Here is a 24,195-nt window from a genome sequence, read left to right as displayed (position 1 = left end):
GTAGGTATGCTAATCAGCTAAGAGAAATAAAATCATTTTTTTCGGACATTTCTAATTTTGCATAGTTACAGCAGGTTTTGAAATGATGCATCTGTAGCAAGGACAATAAATAACCTCACCATTTAAAAGAAGAAAAGTTCTTTGTAAAATGTACTCTGAATCTTTGTGGTTTAGCCGGTGGCCTATTTTCCTTTTGAAACAGTGTTTCCCCGAAAGCTCTGTGAATCTCCAGTGCTCTGTAAGCCTGAATGGTCTGTACGTGTCCAAAGGCTACAATTTTGTTAAATCGTGTCAGGCTTGCAGAAGGGATGGAGGCCCGTGGGCTCCTAGTGGAGCAGGTTATTGATCACTTTTGGAGTTGGGTTGGGGTGGGAAGTGGGCCAGGCCAACTTGGCACTTTACGCCCTTGAGCTTTATGCCTGTGAGGCATTTGTATATGTCTGTCAAGGAGGTATACCTTTTATCAAGGATCCAGGTTATAAATGAGGTTCAGTGTTTGTGCCTTTTTCCCTCAAGGACCTTAATTTTTTTCTTGCTGGGTCTCTTTCTAGACTCTCTTCTCTCTGTGCGTTTCTTCCTACTTTGGCCTGGTTCTCTCAGCTGAGGGGAAGAGAGTCCAGTGTTGGGGTAGGGCGGGGTGAGGGGCAGGCTGCAGGCCCTGAGAATACAGAGATCTGTTAAAACTCAAGAGAAACACACAAACCAAAGAGGGAGAAGCTTTCCGTGAAATGCCTGGCTCAGCCCTCGCCGCGCCTTGGATCTGTCATCAGAGACCTTCTCGTATTACCAGAGTCCTTCTGTCTCCAGACTGGAGTTGAAGCGCAGAAGAGGTGACCTGACTTTATGAGGCTACATTTGTGTCCCTTTGAGACCTCTTCTTTCTTGCTGGAAATTGCGATACAGCAGAATATTAAAGTTGGCGGTGCCTCTCCAGGGGTCTGCTTCCTGCTGCTTTTATGAGGTGCTTGTTTAGTTTTTCTCTGTAAGGATCCAAGATGTGGGGCCTTACTGAGGACATGTATCTGCTGTCGGAAATGAGTGGGGTCTCTGCCCCCTCGACCCATCAGCTTCCAGCAAAGCAGTTAAAAAATCTCACCTGTAATGGAATACTTGAAAACTACAGGAAAGCACAGAGACCAATATAAGATAACACTCAGGTGCCCAGCACTCAGGCTTAAGAAATGCTGATGTTTTGCTGTTTGCTGTGTTGGTTTCACGTTTAAAAAGCCACTCATGGGCTTCCCTGGTGGCGCAGTGGTTGAGAGTCCGCCTGTCGATGCAGGGGACACGGGTTCGTGCCCCGGTCCGGGAAGATCCCGCATGTCGCGGAGTGGCTGGGCCCGTGAGCCATGGCCGCTGAGCCTGCGCGTCCGGAGTCTGTGCTCCGCAACGGGAGAGGCCACAACAGTGAGAGGCCTGCGTACCGCAAAAAAAAAAAAAAAAAAAAGCCACTCATATTTTTGTTTTAAAGATCTGAATCCTCACAGACACGGTTGAAGTCCCTCCTGTACCCTTCCCCATCCATTCCCTTCCGCCACTCCCCATACTGTGCTCTGAGATTGGAGTGTTTCCTTTCTTTTTCTTCTCTTTTTTAATAAATTTATTTATTTATTTTTGGTTGGGCTGGGTCTTCATCACTGCACGCAGGTTTTCTCTGGTTGCGGTGAGCGGGCTTCCTATTGCGGTGCACGAGCTTCTCATTGCGGTGGCTTCTCTTGTGGCGGAGCACGGACTCTAGGCTCGCGAGCTTCAGTAGTTGTGGCTCGCGGGCTCTAGGGCGCAGGCTCAGTAGTTGTGGCACACAGGCTTAGTTGCTCTGCAGCATGTGGGATCTTCCCGGACCAGGGCTCGAACCCGTGTCCCCTGCATTGGCAGGCGGATTCTTAACCACTGCGCCACCAGGGAAGTCCCTGGTGTGTTTCCTTTCAATTCATTTGTTTATATTTCACTACATAATTATGTATCCGTAAATGGTAACGTACTATACTTGTCTTTCTTTAGCTTGCCTTTTTTTCACTCAACATTTGTTTTCAAGTTGGTCCAGATTGAAGCTTGTAGATCTGGTTGATTCATTTTTAAGCACTATATGAGCACATTACAGTTTATTTATATGTTTCTAGAATTGGAATTGTTGGGTCTTAGGGTATACGTAGATTTCCATCTTTCTCGGATTTTGCCAAATTCTTCCTTAAAGTGTTTGTACATATTGACATTCACCGCAGCACTCTCGAGTTTTTGTTTCCCCACATCCTCACGAACACTGGGTGTTTTACTGCTATTTAAGTTTTGCCCGTCTGCGTGTGAAGTGGGGTCTCCTTGTTGTCTTGAGCATTGCTGTGATGACTAGTGAGGTTGAGTACCTTTGTTTATGTTAGTTGGCTATTCAGGTTTCCTCTCCTGTAAAAATACCTCTTCATAGACTTTTGCAAACTTTAAAAAGAGCAGGAACCCCTGTAGGAACTGAAAGGGTTGTTTATACGCATAAGGGTGCCAAGCTCATGGCAAGTTTGTGACATTAGATGGCCCAGCTAATAATATAAATAAGGATGTGTGAGCACTAAGAAGGTTATAAGTCTTAGAAGTGTCCCCACCAGTGCAGGGGGACCTGGGCTTTATACTGATGGTGTCAAAGCAGGACACAGTACCCAGAGTGTAGGAGATGCTTGAGAAACTCCTCGCCTTTAGCCATTGCTGGGGCCAAGCTTGCCTCTGGCCCACTGGCCAGAGTGAGGCTGGGGAGAAGCCTGAGAAGGGAGAGAGGAGAGAAGGGGAGGCACCACCTATCACTCAGCCAGGTCCCAGGTAGGGCATTTTTACAGATTTACCTATTTTTTTTCTCAAGCAGCCATCAGGTATTTCCTCCATTTTCTGGGGAGGAATCTGAGGTGCTGAGATGAAGTGACCTGCCCAGGGCCACACAGCCAGTGGTCGACCTGTTTGGACCCAGGCATCTGACTCTAAGCCCATCCCAGCTTTGCCCTGCCAGGGAAAAGCGAGGAGGAGGAATGAGAGAAGAAGAAATGGGACTGGGGAGAGAGAGTCAAGAGAGGCCTTTATGGTGACTCACCAGAGATCACAGCCATGGTATCAGGTGGCCAAGCTAATAATACAAATTGTTCTTTCTGGCAGTATATACATCCTGCAGATGCTGTGAAGCTGGGCCAGGCCGAACTTGTTGTGATCGATGAAGCTGCTGCCATCCCCCTCCCCCTGGTGAAGAGCCTTCTGGGGCCCTACCTTGTGTTCATGGCATCCACCATCAACGGGTGAGGCACCTCGGGCAGGAGCCGTTGCTCCCATTGTAGGTTGTTGCCAGTTACATAGCATTTAACGAATGTGACCTGGGCCTGGGTGGGTAGGGCTGATTCCTGAAGTTTGAGTCTTTGGGGCTCTGCTGCACTCTCTCCTCAGCCTTCTCCTTGGCAGCTGGCCCCTTCATAGTAAACTACAGCTCACTTCTGGTCCGAGCTACGGCCCACCAGAACAGGCAGCACCAGACTGAAGAATTTCATAACCCAGCTGATGAGTGTCTCCTTCTGTCTGTAGGCCTGATGAAGTTCTAAAGGGCACATGGATGGCAATACCAGTGTCTTATCTCTGAGGCTTATGTGAAAATATAGTATTAAAGTAACTGTATAGTTATCATAAGAAAGCAGGCTCAAGAGCTTTTTTAAAATTTTGAAATATTTAGTTCTTGTTTGCTTTAGAAAAGCTAGAAAGGTAAGGTAAGCAAGAAGAAAAATCACTGGTGATCTGACCATATAGAGACAACTTTTTCATTTTGAATAAGAACATAAACATAGTTTTCATAGTGTTTTGAATTTGTTTTTTTATATAAAGAATATACTGGGAATTCCCTGGTGGTCCAGGGGTTAGGACTCCGAGCTTCCACTTCTGGGGGCCTGGGTTTGATCCTTGGTTGGGGAACTAAGATCCCACAAGCTGTGCAGCATGGCCAAAAAAAAAAAAAAAAAAAAAGAATATACTGGGAAATCTTTCCTGTTCAGTGTATACATATCTTCAATATAGAAAAGGTTTCTATATGGAAGTCACATCTTGAAGAGATAATTCTATATTACAGATTTATTATTTGACTGCTTTGCTTATACTGAAAACAGTTAAGTAAAATGGGTTTTACTCTTTTTTGATAACTGCTTTATTGAGATATATTTAAAGTGTATAATTCAGTGATTTTTAGTATATTCATAGAGTTGTGAAACCATCACCACAGTCAATTTTAAAACATTTTCATTACCCCAGAAAGAAACCCCATATCCTTTCATTATCTTCCTCCAGTTCCTTCCTGCCCCCCAGTTCTAGGCAACCACTAATCAACTTTCTGTATCTATGGATTTGCCTATTCTGGACACTTTATATAAGTGGAATCTTAGAATATGTGGTCTTTTGTGACTGGCTTCTTTCACTAACCATAATGTTTTCAAGGTTCATCCGTGTAGCTTATATCAGTACTTCATTCCTTTTTATGGCTGAATACTATTCCATTGTATGTTTATGCACATTTTGTTTTTCCATTCATCTTTTTGATGGTCATTTGGGTTGTTTCTCTCTTTTGGCTAGTAGCAGTAATGCTGCTGTCAACATTCATATACAGGTTTTTGTGCAGACATGTTTTCTGTTCTGTTGGGTGTATACCTAGAAGTGGAATTAGTGGGTCAAATGATAACTTTCTGTTTAACTGTTAGCGAACTGCCAGATTGCTTTCCTAAGCAGCTGAACCATTTTACATTCCTCTCGCAGTGTCTGAGGGTTCCAGTTTTTCCATGTCCTTGCTAGCATTTATATGTCTTTTTGATTGTAGCCATCCTAATGAGTATGAAATGGTATCTCATGTGGTCTTCATTTGCATTTCCCTGATGGCTGATGATGTGGGGCATCTCACATGCTTATTGGCCATTATTTATCTTCTTTGGAGAAGTATCTATTCAGATCCTCTGCTCATTTTTCTAATTGAGTTGTCTTACTTATTATTGAGTTGTATGGAAGGGTGCCTTATATGGCCTAGATACAAGTCTCATATACGTGATTTACAGAAATTTTCTCCCACTCAAGAAATTCCACTTTCTTGTTAATGTTCTTTGAAACACACAATTTTTTTAGCTTTGCTGCTTGTGCTTACTCTTTGTTTTTGTTTTTTTTAAATAAGTAAATGGAATTCCTTTGAGAATGCTTTGTTATATGGGGCAGGCAGGAGTAATAAAAGCACTTCAAAATTTAATTTTTTGATCATTCTTTAAAAGTAGTATTTGAGTTAGAGGAAGTATTTATGCAGTATCCTCATTTATGATAATGAATACTATGAAACAGTGTAAAACTAAAAATTAAAAAAACCCACTGAGCAGTCTGCACCCTGTGGTCACGTGTGCTTGTGACCAAAGACAAGGAGGAAATAACAATTGAAAAGAGCTGGTTCAGTGATCAGATTATAGATGATTTCTTTTCCCCAAATTTTTTATTACTTCTTTACGTCATCTTTTAAATGAAAGTAGTAATGAGAAAAGTTACTTGGGTGGTGGATTTGTTTAATCTTAATTTTTTCAAACTGGAAATGCTCTCTGTTCATTTTTTCAAGCATAGAACTTCTAATAGCAGCTCTTATTAATTGGCCATTTACCTGTGTTCCAGTTCCATTATGCTAAATGCTTTATTCACGTCATCTTCTCAGTCCTTATTTATTATTATTTTTTTTTTGCGGTACGCGGGCCTCTCACTGCCGTGGCCTCTCCCGTTGCGGAGCACAGGCTCCGGACGTGCAGGCTCAGCGGCCATGGCTCACGGGCCCAGCCGCTCCGCGGCATGTGGGATCTTCCTGGACCGGGGCACAAACCTGTGTCCCCTGCATCGGCAGGCGGACTCTCAACCACTGTGCCACCAGGGAAGCCCTCAGTCCTTATTTTTTAGTTCACAGTACAGTCTGGTGAGATGTGTGGAATAGTCCCCTTTTGAGGAGGAAGCTAAAAGGGGTTGAGTTCTTTGTCCAGAGGTACTAAATGGACATGCCAGGACTTGAGCCCAGGCCCAGATGGCTCCGAGGTGAGCCACCATGCAGCCCTGCCTCCTTTGGGCATGGAAGTTCAGAGGTGACAGGGTTGTCCTCGGCGAACAGAAGTCTGATGTTTCATTAGGACGAGGAAAGTAGTTCTCTGTCCCCTCCTAGAGAGTTGATTTGGGACCTCATGCCTGATTGCCTTTGCTTTTGCTCCTAGCTACGAGGGCACTGGCCGGTCTCTGTCCCTCAAGCTAATTCAGCAGCTCCGTCAACAGAGTGCCCAGAGCCAGGTCAGCACCACCGCTGAGAACAAGACCACGACGACCGCCAGACTGGCATCAGGTACCCCTGGAGCTCTGAATGTGCCTGCAGTGCACAGCAAGTCACTTCACACTCTCCTGCGGGATCCTTCCCCTCATGACCGCATGGGCGGTAACAGACCGTCTGACCATCAGGCAGAGAGGTTGAGTTCCCAAGAGGTGAAGTTGCTTTTCTCTGAGGAACAGCAAACCAGTGACCAGATGGGTGGCTGACCTGGGCCTTCTGGTGGCTAGATTCCTGTTTGTCACCATCTCAGGGCATTGGTTGCATTGACTTAGAGAGATCCCCTTGGGATTGGTGTCGAGGCAAGTTGAACATCCACCAGAACAATTTAAAACCACTCGCTTTAAATTCTTGAGCCATATTGTGTGAGCGCCATGTGACAGAGATAAAGTAGAACATTTGCCTTGCTCTTGTGGAAAACAGTATTTACTAGTTGTTCCTCACTGTGTGTGTGTGTGTGTTGTGGGGAACAGTGCGAACACTGCATGAGGTTTCCCTGCACGAGTCGATCCGATACGCCCCTGGGGATGCAGTAGAGAAGTGGCTGAACGACCTGCTGTGCCTGGATTGCCTCAACATCACTCGGATCATCTCTGGCTGCCCCTTGCCTGAAGCCTGTGAGCTGTATCCTCCTGGGTTCCATTTGTCCTGTGAAAGGGAGAGGGGGCAATGGAAGAGTTGAACAAAGAGTTTTGGCCCTTTGCTTCATAGGCTGCTGCTCTAGGGAGAGGGGAAAGTTGAATGTTGTTGATTTCCCTTCTTTTCCTCCCTAATATGTTTCTGCTCAGAACCAGGGGCTCCTCTTCCCAGGTTGAGGGAAACCCACATATCCAGGTGACCCTTGGAAGTAGTGTGTCCTGTTCTGGGTTCTCTTCGATTTGCTTTGGTTGCTTAACTCCAGATCCAGCTACTATGTTAATAGAGATACCCTCTTTTGCTACCACAAAGCCTCTGAGATTTTCCTCCAACGGCTTATGGCCCTCTACGTGGCTTCTCATTACAAGGTAACTGCAGCTAGCCCTCGGGTGAACTTCAGCAGTGAATTCCAGCACTGGGCAGTGCCTTTTGACTCGGCTTTTTGCATGTTTTGTTACCCAGTGGCTCAGGTGACCATTCCACTGGGACTTGAACGTCCTGATGTTGGCAAGGTCCAGGGATCCTGCTGGAGGGGTTGCATTTCCCATTGTTGTTCAGGCTTGTCGTGGGCTCCAGCTTTGCATACAAAGTGTGAGATTTCTGCACGTAGCTCCATGTGTGGTAGCTGGAGAGGGTGGAAAGTTTTGCCCATTTTAAAAGGGGTACTTATATTTCTTGCCTGTTGGCTAAATGGATGGGCTGAGATGACATAGCAGTTGTAATCCGGGGGCTGCTGTTTGACCTGAGACCAGCCTTATACCCCTGGGCTGTTTTTAAGGAGCAGTGAATGAGAATTTGGAATATTTGAAAGTCTTAAAAAGGCACGTTGGAAAGGACACTTTTTGAGTGTCTAGGTAGCTTTTTTATGAACACCCTTTAAACGGAAAGCCGAAGGGTTGATGTTAGAAGTGGTGAGAGGTTGTCTTGAAATAGCAGCCTCTTATCAGGAAGAAGTTCGCTTCCCAGCTGTGAAGTATATAGCACTAACTAAGCAGGTCTCTGCTCCGGCTCTGCAGCCTCAGCACTCGTGGTGAGGTGACAGCAAACGTTGGAGGCTTAAGTCCCGCTTAAGCCCTTACAGAGGGTCTCAGGCTGGCCGGCTATGATGCTGGAAAGGCGCTTTGACGGGTTTCAGCACATCACCTGGCTCTGGGGAAGGCAGTTCTCCAGTCATGACTGTGGAGTAGCCTCTCGAGTGAGGACAGGATGAGGAGTGCTTCTCACTGACCTGTTTGTGCCCCACAGAACTCTCCCAGCGATCTCCAGATGCTTTCCGATGCGCCTGCTCACCATCTCTTCTGCCTCCTGCCTCCTGTGCCCCCCACCCAGAATGCCCTTCCTGAAGTGCTTGCTGTCATCCAGGTACAGAAGCTGAGGTGTCCTTGTGGCATTGATTTTGGGACCCACTTAGGCATCAAGGATTAGTGGCTCGGTAACCGCAGCGCAGAAGGGGAAGCTGCTGATTCTTGGTCTCAAGCCTAGTGACTGGACGTATCCAGGCAGGCGATTAGGGTGCATCAAAGGAAACTACCACCCAGACAGAGACCCAAAGCCCCACTGTTCATGGATGGGTGAAAATCAGAACTGGCCACTCGTATTTTGACTTGCAGCTCCTAAAACAGAACTTTGTTTTCCTCCTTTATTACTAAAGCAATACATGCTACTTGTAAAATTAGAAGACACAGATTGGGAAGATGTTTTTAATGCCTAGCCTGTATTTATGCATTTCTCTATCATTTTTCCTGTTCATAAACATACGATCATAGTATTTAGTAATCTGGGTTTTTTTTTTCAATGTGTCAGATATTCATAATCTGCATAATTTTTAAGGCTGCATTGTATTTCATGACATGCACGTACGGTACTATGTTTAACCATCTTCCTGTTAGACCCTGGAGTCACTGACGTTGCCCAGTTCTGTAGAGAGCCACGTGAGCGTCCTGAGCCTTAATTGATGAGCTCACATGTACACCATGTGTGGAGACCCTCTTCTAGTGTGGTTTTGCTCTCTGGGTCAGTATTCTGCCTTCTTAGTGACGGTGTCAGGATGCCCAGGGGACACAGTAATGAAACTTCTCTTGGAAACGGATGAGTTGGTTACAGGGTTAAGCGTGCGCTGGAGTGGAAACAGCCGGCCTAGTCAGAGCAAGGGCGGAGTGCTGGTGAGGTTCTGGGGGTGGGCTCTGAACCTGGAGCCGGCCTTTCTGTCTTCAGTGTCCTGCTTCCCCAACAGGTGTGCCTCGAGGGGGAGATTTCTCGCCAGTCCATCTTGAACAGCCTGTCTCGAGGCAAGAAGGCTTCGGGGGACCTGATTCCATGGACAGTGTCGGAACAGGTGATGTGCTTTCCCTGGTGTGTCTGAGCGAGTGAAGCTGGCAGTGCTGGAGGCTGTCTTTTGTTGCTTAGTCACCGGCTTGTGTCTCCCCCACAGTTCCAAGACCCAGACTTTGGCGGCCTTTCGGGTGGAAGAGTGGTTCGCATTGCTGTTCACCCGGATTATCAAGCGGTAACGTGTCCTCGTGTGTGCTGTTACTTAAACCTGGTGTGCTGTAATCAGCTGCTGCCATGTTGCTGGCCTCTCGTTAGGGCAGGTGTATGCGGTTGTTTAAATAGGAAGCTGGTCAAGGAGTAGCAGATCCAGGTCCCCCTCTGCTGTGGACGGTTTGCCGGAGGCTGGGGGTGGGCGGGCAGGATGATTGTATGTGCTCACTCTTTGTGAGGACAGGGGACTCGTGAACCAGATCTGCTTCCTGTAGTTACCTCCTGTCTTAGAAGTCCTCACCGAGGAGTTAGCCGTAGAGTCATCAGTTCCGAGCTCGCTGATCTGTGGACCAGAAAGCATGCTCAGCCATCCTCACGTTCTTGACGGGCTGGACAGTGCGAGAGTGAGGGTCGTGCCACGCTAGGTCTTAAGGGTCTCTGCTTTGACCTTGTTGAGGGGTTTCATTGGTTCCCTTTGCGAAGTGCACTTTGACCTGGAGTGAAGGCTTTCTAGAAGCAGTACAGGGGCGTATGAGTGGCGTAGACACTGAGGACATCTCTCTTGCCTTTGCCTGCTTCCCTCCGTGTCTGCTCACAGATGGGCTATGGCAGCCGAGCCCTGCAGCTGCTGCAGATGTACTATGAGGGCAGATTCCCTTGTCTCGAGGAAAAGGTCCTGGCGCCCTCGCAGGAAATGCACACCGTCAGCAGTGAGGTAGGCGTCTTCTGGCCGAGCTCCTGGTTTCGGGGAGGGCCATCCTCTGGGTCTTCAGGAGTATCATCAAGAGCTGTCCTGTGGTCTGGGCTCTGAGCAGTAGCGGCAGAGTTCCTCTCTGGCTTTGGAGAAGCTTCTCTTTCCCCAGCTGACACCGAGACTGAGGCCCTCGGGTCACCATCATCCGCCTCACCTGGAGACTCGTTAAGAGTGTCAGCTCTTGACCCCTGCCCTGGACCTCCTGAATCCGAGGCTCTGGGTGGGGCCCAGTAATCTGCCTGAAGCTCCCAGGTGACGCTGATCCACATGCCGGCTTAAAGCCACAGCTGTGCAGTGCAGTCTCCTCCTCTCAGTACTGACCTCAGACTCAGGGAGCTCTGTCTTTCTGGGTAAGAGTGCTCAATGCTAGGAGCTGGGACAGCTTTTCACACGGGTTCATTTGATGTTTCATGGTGTGCCTGCTCGGGAGGTGGGAAGGGGCTTATACTTAAGGTTGGGCTCAGAGGTTTGTCAGTTCCCAAGACACAGAGCCATCCGGTGACAGACCTGCGTCTTCAGCACCTTACCTCTGTCTCTTTGTAAATGCGTTTGGCGTTTCTAAACCGTGTGGCTGTTTCCCACATTCTGGGTTTTGAGCAGTGTGGGTCCGTGCTCGTCTAGGGCTTTGGTGTCCTCAGGAATGATGACTGGACTTAGTGGTGATTTTACATTTTAAGAACCAGGACACCTGTCCCGGTTTTTGCTGTGCTCGTCCAGAGCTTGGTGTGGCCAGGGGTGCTTGGGAATGTCACTAACCTTCCTCTCTCTCCGCTGGGTGGATGTGCTCTCCCCTCGGGCATCCTCCAGGCGGTCAGCTTGCTGGAAGAGGTCGTCACTCCCCGGAAGGACCTGCCTCCCTTACTTCTCAAACTGAACGAGAGGCCTGCCGAGCACCTGGACTACCTGGGGGTGTGCTACGGCTTGACCCCCAGGCTCCTCAGGTAAGCGTTCGCCTGCCCTTCCTCCCGCAGCATCCCTTTGGCCTCGGTGTCCTGAGAATGAGAGTCCTGTGGGCTGCGTGTCTGCCTTTGCAGTGGTGTCAGCTGTCCTGACGCCCCCGCCCCGCTGCCCTCACCCCCCGCCCTTCCCAGCTCTGTGTGTCAGCCGCTCCCAGAAGGCACACGTGGTGACCTGCTCTCTGTATCCTTTGCAGGTTCTGGAAACGAGCTGGCTTTGTCCCTGTTTATCTGAGACAGACCCCGGTGAGTGAGGCGTCTGGCAGGGGAGGGTGGTGACAGGTGTGTCCTTGCAGAGCCCTGGTGCCTCCCGCTGTGCCCTGAGCGGTGTGCCTGTGCTGCCAGGAGGCTTCTCTGAATGCCTCCGGAGCAGCCGCCCTTACTGAGGGCCACACGGTCACTCTCCCCACTGCACACTCTAGCGGCTTTGTGCTCCACGCTGAGATGGCGGAAGTGCACGTGGGCTTGTTCACCATGTTCTGGAATCCTGTCACTGGGGGCCTCCTCGAATTTGTATTTTTTAAAAACAGGAAGAAAAGTGGTTTTAGGGGAGGAGTGCATACTATAAGCTGGTATCTGAAGGAGGGATGCGCTTGTGTGGACAACAGAGCCATAGAGGATAAAATGGAAGATGAGAGAGTTAGTGGCTGTCAGTTCATTAAAAAAAAAAAATTATTTAGTGCATGCACTGAATCAAGCAGTGAGCAAGACAAGCCGTGAAGCTTATTTTCTAATGAGGAGAAATAGGCAGCAAAAAAGTGAGCAGACGAGAAGTATTCAGATAGTGACAGTGTAATGAGTGGTCAGGCTTCTGAGGGGTGACCTTTCAAACTGCAACCTGAATGATCAGGGTGGACCAGCCACGTGACAGTCCTGCCTGCAGAAAAGTGAGCGTATTCAAGCAGGGGCACAGCAAATGTGAGGACCTGAGGCAGGAAGGAAGTTGGTGATTTGAAGGAAACAAAGGGCCAGTGTGGCTGGAGGGACCTTGAAAGGAAAGGGTGGTGATTCACAGCGGGGCAGGTGGGTCTGGGCAGGGACTCTGCGCTCCCTCCCCGTTCAGGTGGAGGGAGGGGTTAGAGGGAAGGTGCTGGGGCTGCCGTGTAGATGATGGACGGTGGCCCGTGAGTAGAGGCGGGGAGATGAGCAGCTTGGCTGGGGAGGACATGGTGAGGGGAGAGAAGGGCCAGATGCCAGGGGTGTTTGGGAGGTGAACTGAGAAGAGTTGAAGGATGGGGGTGTGGAAGGTAAGTGAACAGAAGTATCAAGGGTAGTTCTTTGGTTTTTGGCTGGAGAGACTGGCTGAGAAACTGGGTGTTGGAGGTGCTGTTTCCTGAGATAAGACTCAATGGGAGGCTTCCTTGGTGGCGCAGCGGTTAAGAACCCAGCTGCCAGTGCAGGGGACATGAGTTCAAGCCCTGGTCCAGGAAGATCCCACATGCCGTGGTGCAGCTAAGCCCGTGAGCCACAACGGCTGAGCCTGCGCTCTAGAGCCCACAAGCCACAACTACTGAGCCTGCGCTCTAGAGCCCACGAGCCACAACTACTGAAGCCCGCGCGCCTAGAGCCCGTGCTCCGCAGCAAGAGACGCCACCGCAATGAGAAGCCCGCGCACCGCAACTAGAGAAAGCCTGCACGCAGCAACGAAGACCCAAAGCAGCCAAAAAAATAAATAAAATAATAAATACATTAAAAAAGAAACTGAATGGGGTAGGACCAGATTTGGAGGTGGAAGTGGGAATTGTTTTTGGCATAGTAAGTGTGTGATGCCTATTAGACAGCCAAGTGTGGAAGTATGGAATAGGCAATTGACTACAGGAGTCTGGAGATCAAGGAAGAGGTCGGGGCTGGAGACAGAGATTTGAGAGTCATCAGCATACTCTTAATAGAATATACTCTCGGGGTCAAGGATTTTTTTGGTGCGGGGTGGGGTGGCCTGTTTTCTTCGCAGCTGTAACCCCAGCAGCTAATAGCATCTGCTATGTATAGTACATGTTCAGTAAATACTTTTGTTCAGTGAATAAGTATTTAAAGCTGTTGGAAGAAGGGGCTGAGAATAAAGAGGGTGAGTCCTTACACTCTGCAGCATTTAGAGGAATGAGTCAGGAAACACAGCAAGGGAGGCTGAGGAGTAGCCATGATCTGTAGGAGAAGGGCAGGGGCTGTGGTGTCAGAATCCAAGAATAACGAGTGTTTCAGGAAGGGGAGTCATTGCTGTCAGAGAACAAGTAAGGTTAGGACAGTTGACCATTGGATTTGTCGGTGTTGGTGATCGGAATAAAGGCAGCTTCAGTGGAGTGGCGGGATCAACCTGACCGGAGAGAATGGGAGGTGAGGAAACAGACTGAATACACGATTCCTACACGAGGCAAAGGCAGCAGAGGAATAAGGTAGCTGGGGGGAGATTGGAGTCAGGGTGGGTTTGTCAGCCGGGAGATTCCAGAACATGTTTGTTTGCTGCAGGGTATGATCCTGTAGAGATCATGCAGATGCAGGTGAGGGGGGCTGATTGCAGGACTACAGGCCTGGAAGAGGCAGGAGGGTAGGACCTGGAGTGCAGGGGGAGAGGTGGCCACCGCATCCCTCACAGCAGGAGGGAAGCAAAGAGTGGGCACAGAAGGTATTGGTCAGCTGGTGGAGTTGGTGCTGGGAGGATGAAGAAGTTCTCCAGGTCAATATCCAGGGGTGGCACCCATCTGAGAGTTCAAAGCTGGACTGATGAGGACCACTGGGTGTGTGGCTGCTTCCACGTGGGCAGGAGCAGCTGTAGAGGGGCTGGGTCCTTGTCAGTGACCCTGGTCGAGGCTGGAGTGTAAGTTTGGTGGTCGACTGCAAGGACCACACAACCAGTGAGTTCAGCGTGGACCATGGTACGTCCCTGTGGTCTTGTGCTGTGCAGTGCTTGTTTGTGACGTGGTGGTGGCCTTTTGTTACTTGAATGCTCTTCAGTTGAAATCCATTAGGTATTTTTATGGTTTTGGGCTTTGTGGTTGTTGTGTAGTAGAAATTAAAAAACCTGTGGTCGCTGCTTTAGTACCTAAAGGAGCCTGCACTTGCAAACCTGTTGCCAGCAGGGGAACTCTTGCCGTGCTTGTTTTTGGCCATGAAGTTTTTGCTGCGAGCGCCCAAAACACGTTGATTGGATCATGTGGAGTTTAAGCTGTAATGCCTCCCGGTTCAGAATCTGACCTGATGTGAGCAAGGGGTTCACAGCAGAAGACATGCTCCGAAGGTCTGAGTAGCTTTGCGCCATCGCTGGGGCACCTGCTCGGAAGTTGCAGGACAAAGTGGTCTCTGGAAGCTGTCGTGTAGGCAGTGGGCCCTGCGAGAATGAAGGCGAGGCCGCCTCTCCTGCTGGGGAGGAAGCAAGGGCCCGCGTAAGCGTGCTTGCCCTTCAGCAGTGACAGGTCCTTCATAAAAAAAAGACCCAACTGGGTCTTGGTGCCAGTTAGGGATTTGTGTTTCCCAGAATGACCTGACCGGAGAACACTCGTGCATCATGCTAAAGACGTTGATGGACGAGGATGAGGCCGACCGGGGTGCCTGGCTCTCTGCCTTTTGGAAAGGTGAGTGGGAGTGGAGGTGGTGGGTGGCCAGGTGCAGGCACAGGGGCCTACAGACCTCTGACACTGTGTGGTTGAACCCCGCAGATTTCCGAAGGCGATTCCTAGCCCTGCTGTCCTACCAGTTCAGCACCTTCTCTCCTTCCCTGGCCCTGAACATCCTTCAGAACAGGAACATTGGGAAACCCGTGCAGCTGGGTGAGCTGGTGGGGCGGCCGGAGGGCTGGTGGGGCTTGGTTGTGTGGAACAGGCGGTGGGCATGTGGTCCAGGAAGAGGGCTGGACTAGGAATGGAGGGACTGGTTCCAGGCCTGCGTCTCCCCCACCCGCCTCTGCTCAGCAGGCCCTGTGCCGCCTCAGGGCCGCTATCACACACTGTGCCCTCATGACAGGACTTGGGGGGAAGGACTTGGCTTTAGAGGTGTAAGTAAGGCCTGCAGCTGGTCAGTTGTGGAACCTGATCTAAATCCTGTGAGCTAGGGTAACTAGCTCAATTCTGAGGCTCCGTTTCCTCATTCATGAAATTGTAATAAGAATATGCTGTCAACCTTCTGTGGGCAACACGTAGAAGTGCTTTGGGCATGTAGATTCTGTTTGAATATTTAAAACACAAAAAAGGGTGTACGGGATCGTTAGTGTTAACAGCCGTGGGGTATTTTTTCCCTCTTGCTAGTTACGCGTACGTATACCCTTTTTTTGGGCCAATTACATTTTGGTGTAAAAATCTGTTTGTCGAGCTGGGTGGAGCATGCCTGTTTTCTGTTAAGCTGCGTCCTGAGGAGAAGTGACGAAGTGGGGAAAGTGTTGCATTCCTCTAACCCCAGGGCACGGGAGCCTTTCTTGGTCTGATGTGTTGGTGTGGAACTCTGAGCAAGGGTCACACACCATCCGTCCCCCTCCCTGCGTGGACCAAGCTGCCTCCCCTTTGCAGGAGGAGGGTCAGGGCGGCCCAGGGTGGGCAGGCACTTTTAGGTGGCTCCTGCCCGGCTCCTGCTGAAGGCCCCGTGGAGGAGCAGCTGTTGGGTGCCACCTGGGGACTGTTGTTGTGAGCGCCATCTGGGAATCTCGTCAGACCCTGCAAGGGCGTTGGGCTCACCTGACTCATCTGGCTCTGTCGCATGTCCAGCCCTGTGCCGGGAGGAGCTGGAAGCACTCTTCCTCCCCTATGACCTGAAGAGGCTGGAGATGTATTCACGGAACATGGTTGACTATCACCTCATCATGGACATGATCCCGGCCATCTCCCGGCTGTATTTCCTGAACCAGCTGGGGGACCTGGCCCTGTCTGCTGCCCAGTCGGTAGGTCACCTGCTGCTCGTGTGCTGGTTTTGTGGAGCAGTTTATATGCTGGGTGTTGGTCGGATGCTTTGACATAACTTTGTGCTGATGGGGGGGGTAGTGGTCTCACCTTTTACACGTGGGGACTCTTGGGCTTTGCAGTTGAGCTGTGTGCCCAGCAGTACAGTAAGTAAGTAGAAGTGCTGCAGTCTGGACCCACGTTCCTCCACCCCACCACGTTGCCTTGATTCCTACTCTGCTTCATCAGAGTCCAGGAGCACCTTGTTCTTGTAATGTAGCCGTAAAGCAGCTATTTGCCGGGATAAGAAGTTAGTTTGGAGATTTCAGGAGGAGGGAGTTTTCCTAGTGGTTTCAGTAACAGGATGAATGGGAAGATTCCACAATAGTGTCAGTCAGTGTTTTGGTCAAGAGAGCGTAACTCCGGTTCTTGGTGTGGTTTTAATGGGCAAAAGCCTGCCCTGGCAGCCACTCCAACAGATTCTCCGCCCCCAGGCTCTTCTCTTGGGGATTGGCCTGCAGCACAAGTCTGTGGACCAGCTGGAAAAGGAGATCGAGCTGCCCTCAGGCCAGTTGATGGGACTTTTCAACCGGATCATCCGCAAGGTTGTGAAGGTAACCTCAGCTGAGGGCAGGGCTTTGGCCTGTGTTGAAAAATGTGTCAAGCCCACTCCCTGCCCCAGGATGCAGAAAGGTTAACATTTGGCTGTGTTTGCTGCAGATTTTCACACACACACACACACACACACACACACAAACAGATATGGGGAACTTCAGCTGGATCTGTAACGTTCCGCGTTGTCTCCCAGAGGCACCCCTGATGGGAGTGTGACATCTCCAGTCGGGGATCTCCTGCTCCTCCCGTGAGCGTGTGTACTCCTAAACCGTGCAGGGCGCGTGCTGAATGACTTGCTAACGAGTGACTGGGCCTCTGCTGCTCCTTCATCTTCTGCTTCTTGGCCTTGGTCTTTTGTAGCTGTTTAATGAAGTGCAGGAGAAGGCCATCGAGGAGCAAATGGTGGCAGTGAAGGCCGTGGTTATGGAGCCCACGATGAAGACGCTGAGTGACGACCTGGTACGAACACCGAACGTCCGTCTCTCCCCTGTGGGAGAGTCCCTGGCGCTAGTGTTCTGGGGGTGTGAGGGGCGTGCTCCCCGAGTCTCCCTGCCCCTCCCGTGCCCACCCGGCCCTTGACGAGGCCCCCCACTGAGCGCGTGTGCGAGCTGGCAGTCCAGCAGCTGCTGTTGTGAACTACTTGTTTGATCGTTTAGGTTTTCAGAAGGCGCGTTTTATGTTCATACACACTGAGTAAGAGCTGCCTTTAATGCTGTGGGAGGGAAATGTGCAGAAGGATAGGCCTGCTGGTCGTCGCGGTCACGTTCTGCCCCCTGGCCTTTCCCGGCCATTTGTCCCCTGCCTGACTCTGACCTACTCTCTGTATGGGACTTCGACCACAGGACGAAGCAGCAAAGGAGTTCCAGGAGAAACACAAGAAAGAAGTGGGGAAGCTGAAGAACCTGGACCTCGCTCAGTAAGGCCCCTCGTGGGAAGCACGGAACCTCTGCTGGTTGCTTCTAATTTGCTTCCTGGGTGCCCTGGAAGCTGTGTTTCATGGGATCATTTTTAGAAGCACTAGCAGCTAAAAACCTCCTAATTGACTAATTGCATAATTTTGAAGGATTTGTTTTCCCCAGATCAGCTCTGCCACTTTGTAAGTCATGACTTGCAGGTCGTGTTCCTGAGATCCCTTGGGTCCCGTGTCGTGCCCCGGGCTCCTTAGGGAAGGGGGATGCTGATCCATGAGCATCCACTGTCAGTGGCCACTTTTTAATATTTGGCTTTGGATGTGAATTTGTTTGAAGAAAAGATCCTACTGCCAATGAACCAACAAAACCCCTTGTTCTGGAACCCTCCATGCCCTGGAGATTGCAGTCCTCTTTGAGCTGCAGCTATAATGGTGGTACCCGCCCGGTAGATTGATGTGAATAACCGCTCCAGACTTGGTGGCCTCTGAGCCTCTTTGACCTGTAGTCCCGTTGCCGGGTCATTAGTGATGGCGGTTGTTGGATGTGAGATGGAGGTGGCCAGGAGGTCCGTGGGCAAAGTATTGAGCTCTGCACACAGCTTTGCTGCATCAAAGCCTTGACTTGCCAGGACTGCCAGATCCCAGAGAGGTGGGGCGAGGTGGGGCAGACATGGCCCAGTCCAAGGGCGTGTGGGCTGTGGAGGTGGTGGTGAGCAAGGAGATGCTGGGGGTGACAGGAGGCTCCTCTGGTGGGCGGGTGGGCGGTTGCTGAGAGTCAGGTGGCAGAAGTCGGGCAGCTGCCTTCTGTGCGGATCGACCCCTGCTAGCAGGCCTGACCGTGCTTGTTCCGGTGAAGTTCCTGTCCCCTGGAGCTCAGCTGCACGCCTGTCCTGTGCTCTCTGCTGTTCAAATGCTGGTGCAGCTCGGCCTGGCTTTCGTGGTGGGATGTGTGTGATGAAAACGTTGTCACTCTCTTACTTTCTTTTAAGCGGCCTCCTCTTCTTTTGAGCAGGCTTTGATATTTCCCTTTATTTTTTAGATACATAATCCGTGGGGACGATGAAGAATGGAATGAAGTTTTGAACAAAGCCGGGCAGAATGCCTCGGTTGTCAGCCTGAAAAGGTGAGGGGCTGGCATACATCAGGCAGGGGAGGCATTCTGGCCTCTCTGCTTCGCTGGTAACTTTCTCTAGGAAGTAGGAGGTTGGAGCAAAAGCCTTGAGGAAAGTCACTATTCTTTCCTTTGAGGGATGCTATTTTTGTATCATAGCTCCCACTGATCAGGCAGGGCCATTGCTTAGGCCTGGATCTCTGCATCCCCCGTATTCTCAGACATGCCAGGGAGACAGGCTTGAGAACAACAGCCTTGGAGTTGCCGCTACCTGAGCACTTCCTGGGAGCTTTAATGCAGCATCCCTTTCATGCTCTAAACAGAGGTGGCTTTTTTCTTACATCACTGCTTTATTTATTTATTTTTATTGAAGTATGATTGATTTATAATGTGTTAATTACTGCTGTACAGCAAAGTGACTCAGTTATACATATGTATACATTCTTTTTCATATTCTTTCCTATTATGGTTTATCACAGGATCTTGTTGTTTATCCATTCTGTATATACCGGTTTGCATCTGCTGATCGCAAACTCCCAATCCATCCCTTTCTCACCCCCCTCCCCCTTGGCAACCCACAGTCTGTTCTCTGTCTCTGAGATTCTGTTTCTGTTGTTTTGGGTTTTCTTCAGGCTTATTAAGCTTGACCTCTCTAAACTCACCCTTTCACTCTACCCCCTCAAACCTGGTTATTATTTTGCTTTTTTAATAGGGTTTTATGTGTGTTATACACATATATAGTTCAATTTGTGTATGTCTTTTTTGAAACTTTACTTGATAAAACACACAGCTTCTTCGTTATTTGTGCTTTTTTAAATTGCTGTGGCCCTGTCTTTTCCCCAGATTTGCTCTATTGATCTCTTTTTTTTCCCCCTTAATATTTATTTATTTAGGCTGTGCTGGGTCTTATTTGTGGCGTGCGGGATCTTCCTTGCAGCATGCAGGATCTTTTAGTTGTGGCATGCGGACCTCTTAGTTGTGGCAGGACTCTTAGTGCGGCACGCACGCTGGATCTAGTTCCCCGACCAGGGATCGAACCCGGGCCCCCTACATTGGGAGTGTGGAGCCTTACCCACTGGACCACTGGGGAAGTCCCTGTTTCTGTTTCATAGATAGGTTCAATTTGTGTCATTTTTAGATTCCACACATAAGTGGTATCATACAGTATTTGTCTTTCTGACTTATTTCACTTAGTATGATAAACTCTAGTTGCATCCATGTTGCTGCAAATGGCATTATTTCGTTCTTTTTTACAGCTGAGTAGTATCCGATTGTATATCTGTACTACATCTTCTTTATCCATTATTCCTCTGTTGATGGACATGTAGGTTGTTTCCATGTCTTGGCTATTGTGAATAGTGCTGCTGTGAACATAGGGGTGCATGTATCTTTTTGAATTATAGCTTTGTCCGGATATATGCCCAGGAGTGGGATTGCTGGATCATATGGTAATTCTATTTTTAGTTTTCTGAGGAACCTCCATACTGTTTTTCACAGTGGCTGCACCAACTTTACATTCCCACCAGCAGCATTCCCTTTTCTCCACACCCTCTCCAGCATTTGTTATTTGTAGACTTTTTAATGATGGCCATTCTGACCAGCGTGAGATGGTACCTCATTGTAGTTTTGATTTGCATTTCTCTGATAATTAGCAATGATGAGCATCTTTTCATGTGCCTATTGGCCATCTGTATGTCTTTGGAGAAATGTCTCTTCAGGTCTTCTACCCATTTTTCGATTGGGTTGTTTTTTTTGTTTTTAAATTGTATGAGCTGTTCGTATATTTTGGAAATTAAGCCCTTGTCCATCGCATCATTTGCAGATGTTTTCTCCCATTCTGTAGGTTGTCTTTTCATTTTGTTTATGGTTTCCTTTGCTGTGCAAAAGCTTGTAAGTTTGATTAGGTCCCATTTGTTATTTTTATTTCTTTCTATTGGCTTGGGAGCCTGACCTAAGAAAACATTGGTATGATTTATGTCAGAGAATGTTTTGCCTATGTTCTCTTCTAGGAGTTTTATGGGTATATCACTACTTTAAAGATGAAGTAACCGAGGCTCTCAGGTGTTAAGTGACTTCCCAAGAAGCATATAGCTAGTAAGAGGCAGAGCCAGAATCAGGACCAGGTTTGTCCACTGCAAAGCCCAGAGTTTTACCTGTTATACTCTCCTTCCTCTAAGCCAATGGTTCTCAAAGTTTTGGATCTCAGAGTTCCTTTATATCATAAAAATTATTGAGGACCCCAAAGGGCTTTTGTGCGTGTGGGTTTTATCTATCACTATGTCCCACTTTTTAGAGGCACAGATGTAGAGAACAAACGTATGGACACCAAGGGGGGAAAGCGGGGATGGGGGTGAGGTGGTGGTGGTGGTGGGATGAACTGGGAGATCGGGACTGACATGTATACACTAATATGTATGAAATAGATAACTAATAAGAACCTGCTGTATAAGAAAAAAAATTAAATTAAAAAAATTTCCCATTTTATAAATGAAAAACTGAGAAATTAAAAAAAAATGTTGGGCTTCCCTGGTGGTGCAGTGGTTGGGAGTCCGCCTGCCGATGCAGGGGACACGGGTTCGTGCCCTGGTCTGGGAAGATCCCACATGCCGCAGAGCGGCTGGGCCCGTGAGCCATGGCCACTGAGCCTGCGCGTCCGGAGCCTGTGCTCCGCAACGGGAGAGGCCATAGCAGTGAAAGGCCCGCGTACCGCAAAAAAAAAAAAAAGTTTATTCATTTAGAATTAACAGTCATGGACTCATTATGGGTTTTTTGTTTTTAAAAATACCTTTTTCATAAAAATTTTAGTGAGAAGAGTGGCATTGTTTTGCATGTACATTTTTGTGAACCTCTTTAATAGCTGGCCTGCTAGGAAGCAGCTGAATTCTCCCGTCTGCTTCTGCATTCAGTGTGTTGTGCTATCACACATCTTGTAGCCTCTGGAAAACAAACCAGTTGGGAGAGAGTGAAAGTGGAAGAGGCAAATAATGTATTAGAATTATTATGAAAATAGTTTTGACTTTGGGGCCCACCAGGAGGGGTCTTGGGGGACTCCAGGACTCCCTGGACTACTCTTCAAAAACCTTCGCCCTCAGCTGCTTCTCTGCAGAGTGGTGTGTGTGTAGATGATGGTGGTTCCGTGGGGCGGCACTTTCACTGGAGTTTCCCTTGGGAAGACAGTGAGGCCTCCCCTGCCCTGGGCCTCTGGAGATGAGGCTTCCACAGCTGGTTTGGGGGTTTGTGGGAGGGTGAGTTCTTGGCATTGCCATAAACAGGGTCCCCTGAAGAGTTTATTTGGAAAGAGGAAATCTTGTGACTCTATGAACCATAGTTCCCAGAAATCAGATGTTCTCTTCTGTCTCCATAAATCACTGTGCTACCTGGAAGATTCCAGCATCGGTGCTAGCCTCATTTTCCTGATGGTCTCTGATGTGGCACAAAAGCCCGCTGTCAGTGTGTCCTAATTTCTGGTTTGGACAATATGGCAGATGCGGCCCAGGGCGCGTGATGGCTGCGTATTGAGTGCAGTGGCTTTGAATATGGCCGGCTCTGGGCCTGGTGTGGAGACGGCCTGGTTGTGTGCTCCGCAGAGCTCAGTCCCTCCCACTGTTGGTTTGGCTGTCGCTGCCCCTGAGGAGCCATCTGCATTACCCAGTCTGTGTGGCCATTCATGCGCTTGAGGGGTCTGGGGAAACGTGAAAGCTTGCGCCTTTGGAAGTAAAAATACTGATAACTGTCATTCCGAATTCTTTGAGGCCTTCTGTTTTCTGAGCAGTCACTTCATTCAGGTGATGTTAGGTCTCAGGACAGAATTGTACACCCTCCCCTTATAGGGAGGTGTTTGTTTCCAGGGCAAAATGACACTGGAGAGAATCTTTAACCTATAAGGGGAAAGGAAGGTGGCCATTTGCCAAGCTATTCTCACGTTAATCTATCTGTGAGGAACCTACTGGCCAGCTGAAATGTGTACCCGAGTTACTATTCCTTTGGGTTTTCTTCTCATTTAGGAAAAATAAAATAACACATCAAAAAGGATTGTATGGTTTTCCTGGGAGTTTTCATGCTGTGTATTATGGACTGTCCTCAGTCATTGGGATAATATGTCTGGTTTCCAGGGTAATCCTTAGTGGTAAGTGGTGGGAAGGAATTTTCCTTGTAATGCCATAGGTTTTTCTTAAAGTCATGGGAGGGGGGAATGTACAGATTTCAGGAGTTAAGGCGTAGATTTGTTCCTCCACAGACTGAGAGCTTGGTCAAGGCAGGAGCTGGGTTGGTGTGGTGTACCCCCAGACCCCAGCACAATGCCCTGTAGGCCTGCAGAGGACATTGCTGTGTGACTGCACGTTCTTACATCACGTTTCAGATGGCGGAAACCCTTTTTCAGACAAAGCAAAGCAAGCTTAAAGCAAAGCAGTCTGAAAGGTTACAGATCCAGGCATGCTTCATTCTTTCTCTCTCTACTACTGTTTTTTCTTCTCCAGTGACAAGAAAAGGAAGTTGGAAGCCAAACAAGAACCCAAACAGAACAAAAAGTTGAAGAAAAACAGAGATGTGAAGAACAAAAAAGACACAAAACTGAAGTGGAAGAAATAGTGGAGAGTAACTTGGGTGCTGGTGGCTGACTCGTAAGGGATACCCTGACTTTCTGAACTGTCTCTGGCTGCACTGAGTGGCAGCTGACTAGACTATTAAAAGCAGTCACTTCTGAGTGGGTCGGCTTAGAACTCGATGCTTGGCGATCCTCCGGCACCGTCTTTCCTCCCCCCAGTCCAGGCCTGTCTCCCCATTCGTTCATAGCTTGCTTTGGGCCCAGGTTTTTCGGTTCCTTCTCGCACGCGTAGAAGCCACGCTGGCTCTTGTTCCTTCTCGGGCGTCAAGTACACAGTCTTCTGGGGATGTTCAGGAGGCTGCTGGGGGAGCACCGGGGCCTCTTGTTATGAACTCGTCCAAACTCCCTGGGGCCTGGAGCTGCAGAGGCTCTAGTCCAGCCAGGACTGGCGTCCTGGGACCCACACTGCCGTGTGCTGTTCCTCTCCTGGCCCTGGCAGTGGCCCAGAAAAGCCTGAGTTCTTAGGAGAGGGAGGATATGACATCTGAGTCCCCAATACCTGGTATTTCATCCATTTGGGAAAAAATGTTGGGAAAGACCCTTTTGCTAGCAGGGATTGAGGGGGTTAGAGACTCTATTTTTAATAAATTATATCCTAGAAAGATCAGCTGGCTGTGTGCTCGTCAACTGAACGTAGGCGGAAGTTGCACGTTGCTCATTTCTTTCGGTGGATCTTGGCTGCCGGTACACTTGGGATGGTGCTGGCATCAAGGCCGAGGGTGGGCAGCGTGGCCAGGGCTTACGGACCCAGGAGCCCGTGGGAGAAGTGGCCGTGCTGACCGGTGCTCACTGTGGTGGTTCCGAGGGACTTGGGACGGCACCTGGAAGCCAGCTAGCTGGCCTCTCCTGCCTAGCTCCTGTCAGGTCGTTTGGTCCTCTCCACGGCAATTATGTGGTGTATTTTGGAATGTTTGATGGTGTCTGCTTTCCAGTCCT

General features: G+C 49.2%; 1 protein-coding gene across 3 annotated transcripts in view; it reads left to right on the top strand.

The window, feature by feature from the left end:
- Positions 1-23,861, top strand: part of NAT10 (N-acetyltransferase 10) — a 39,264-nt gene extending 15,403 nt beyond the window's left edge. For 2 of the 3 annotated variants that reach the window (XM_027115054.1, XM_027115055.1), the window contains 18 exons: positions 3,130-3,266; positions 6,225-6,349; positions 6,805-6,955; positions 7,239-7,335; positions 8,213-8,329; positions 9,201-9,302; positions 9,399-9,473; positions 10,047-10,163; positions 11,010-11,143; positions 11,356-11,404; positions 14,628-14,724; positions 14,809-14,919; positions 15,847-16,019; positions 16,512-16,631; positions 16,993-17,091; positions 17,475-17,548; positions 18,582-18,665; positions 23,132-23,861. In XM_027115054.1, the coding sequence (XP_026970855.1) occupies positions 3,130-3,266; positions 6,225-6,349; positions 6,805-6,955; positions 7,239-7,335; positions 8,213-8,329; positions 9,201-9,302; positions 9,399-9,473; positions 10,047-10,163; positions 11,010-11,143; positions 11,356-11,404; positions 14,628-14,724; positions 14,809-14,919; positions 15,847-16,019; positions 16,512-16,631; positions 16,993-17,091; positions 17,475-17,548; positions 18,582-18,665; positions 23,132-23,243 (1,974 nt within the window). In that variant the 3' untranslated portion in view covers positions 23,244-23,861. The remainder of the gene's footprint in view (positions 1-3,129; positions 3,267-6,224; positions 6,350-6,804; positions 6,956-7,238; positions 7,336-8,212; positions 8,330-9,200; positions 9,303-9,398; positions 9,474-10,046; positions 10,164-11,009; positions 11,144-11,355; positions 11,405-14,627; positions 14,725-14,808; positions 14,920-15,846; positions 16,020-16,511; positions 16,632-16,992; positions 17,092-17,474; positions 17,549-18,581; positions 18,666-23,131) is intronic. The other variant, XM_027115053.1, reaches the window with a different exon arrangement.
- The last annotated feature ends 334 nt before the right edge of the window (positions 23,862-24,195 follow it).

The sequence above is a fragment of the Aethalodelphis obliquidens genome, unplaced genomic scaffold (assembly GCF_003676395.1).
Source record: "Aethalodelphis obliquidens isolate GAN/ISIS:26980383/991018 unplaced genomic scaffold, ASM367639v1 scaffold14, whole genome shotgun sequence".
In the NCBI taxonomy this organism is placed as follows: domain Eukaryota; kingdom Metazoa; phylum Chordata; class Mammalia; order Artiodactyla; family Delphinidae; genus Aethalodelphis; species Aethalodelphis obliquidens.
The sequence above is the reverse complement of the archived record's forward strand: the minus strand, read 5'-3'. Positions and strand labels throughout refer to the sequence as shown.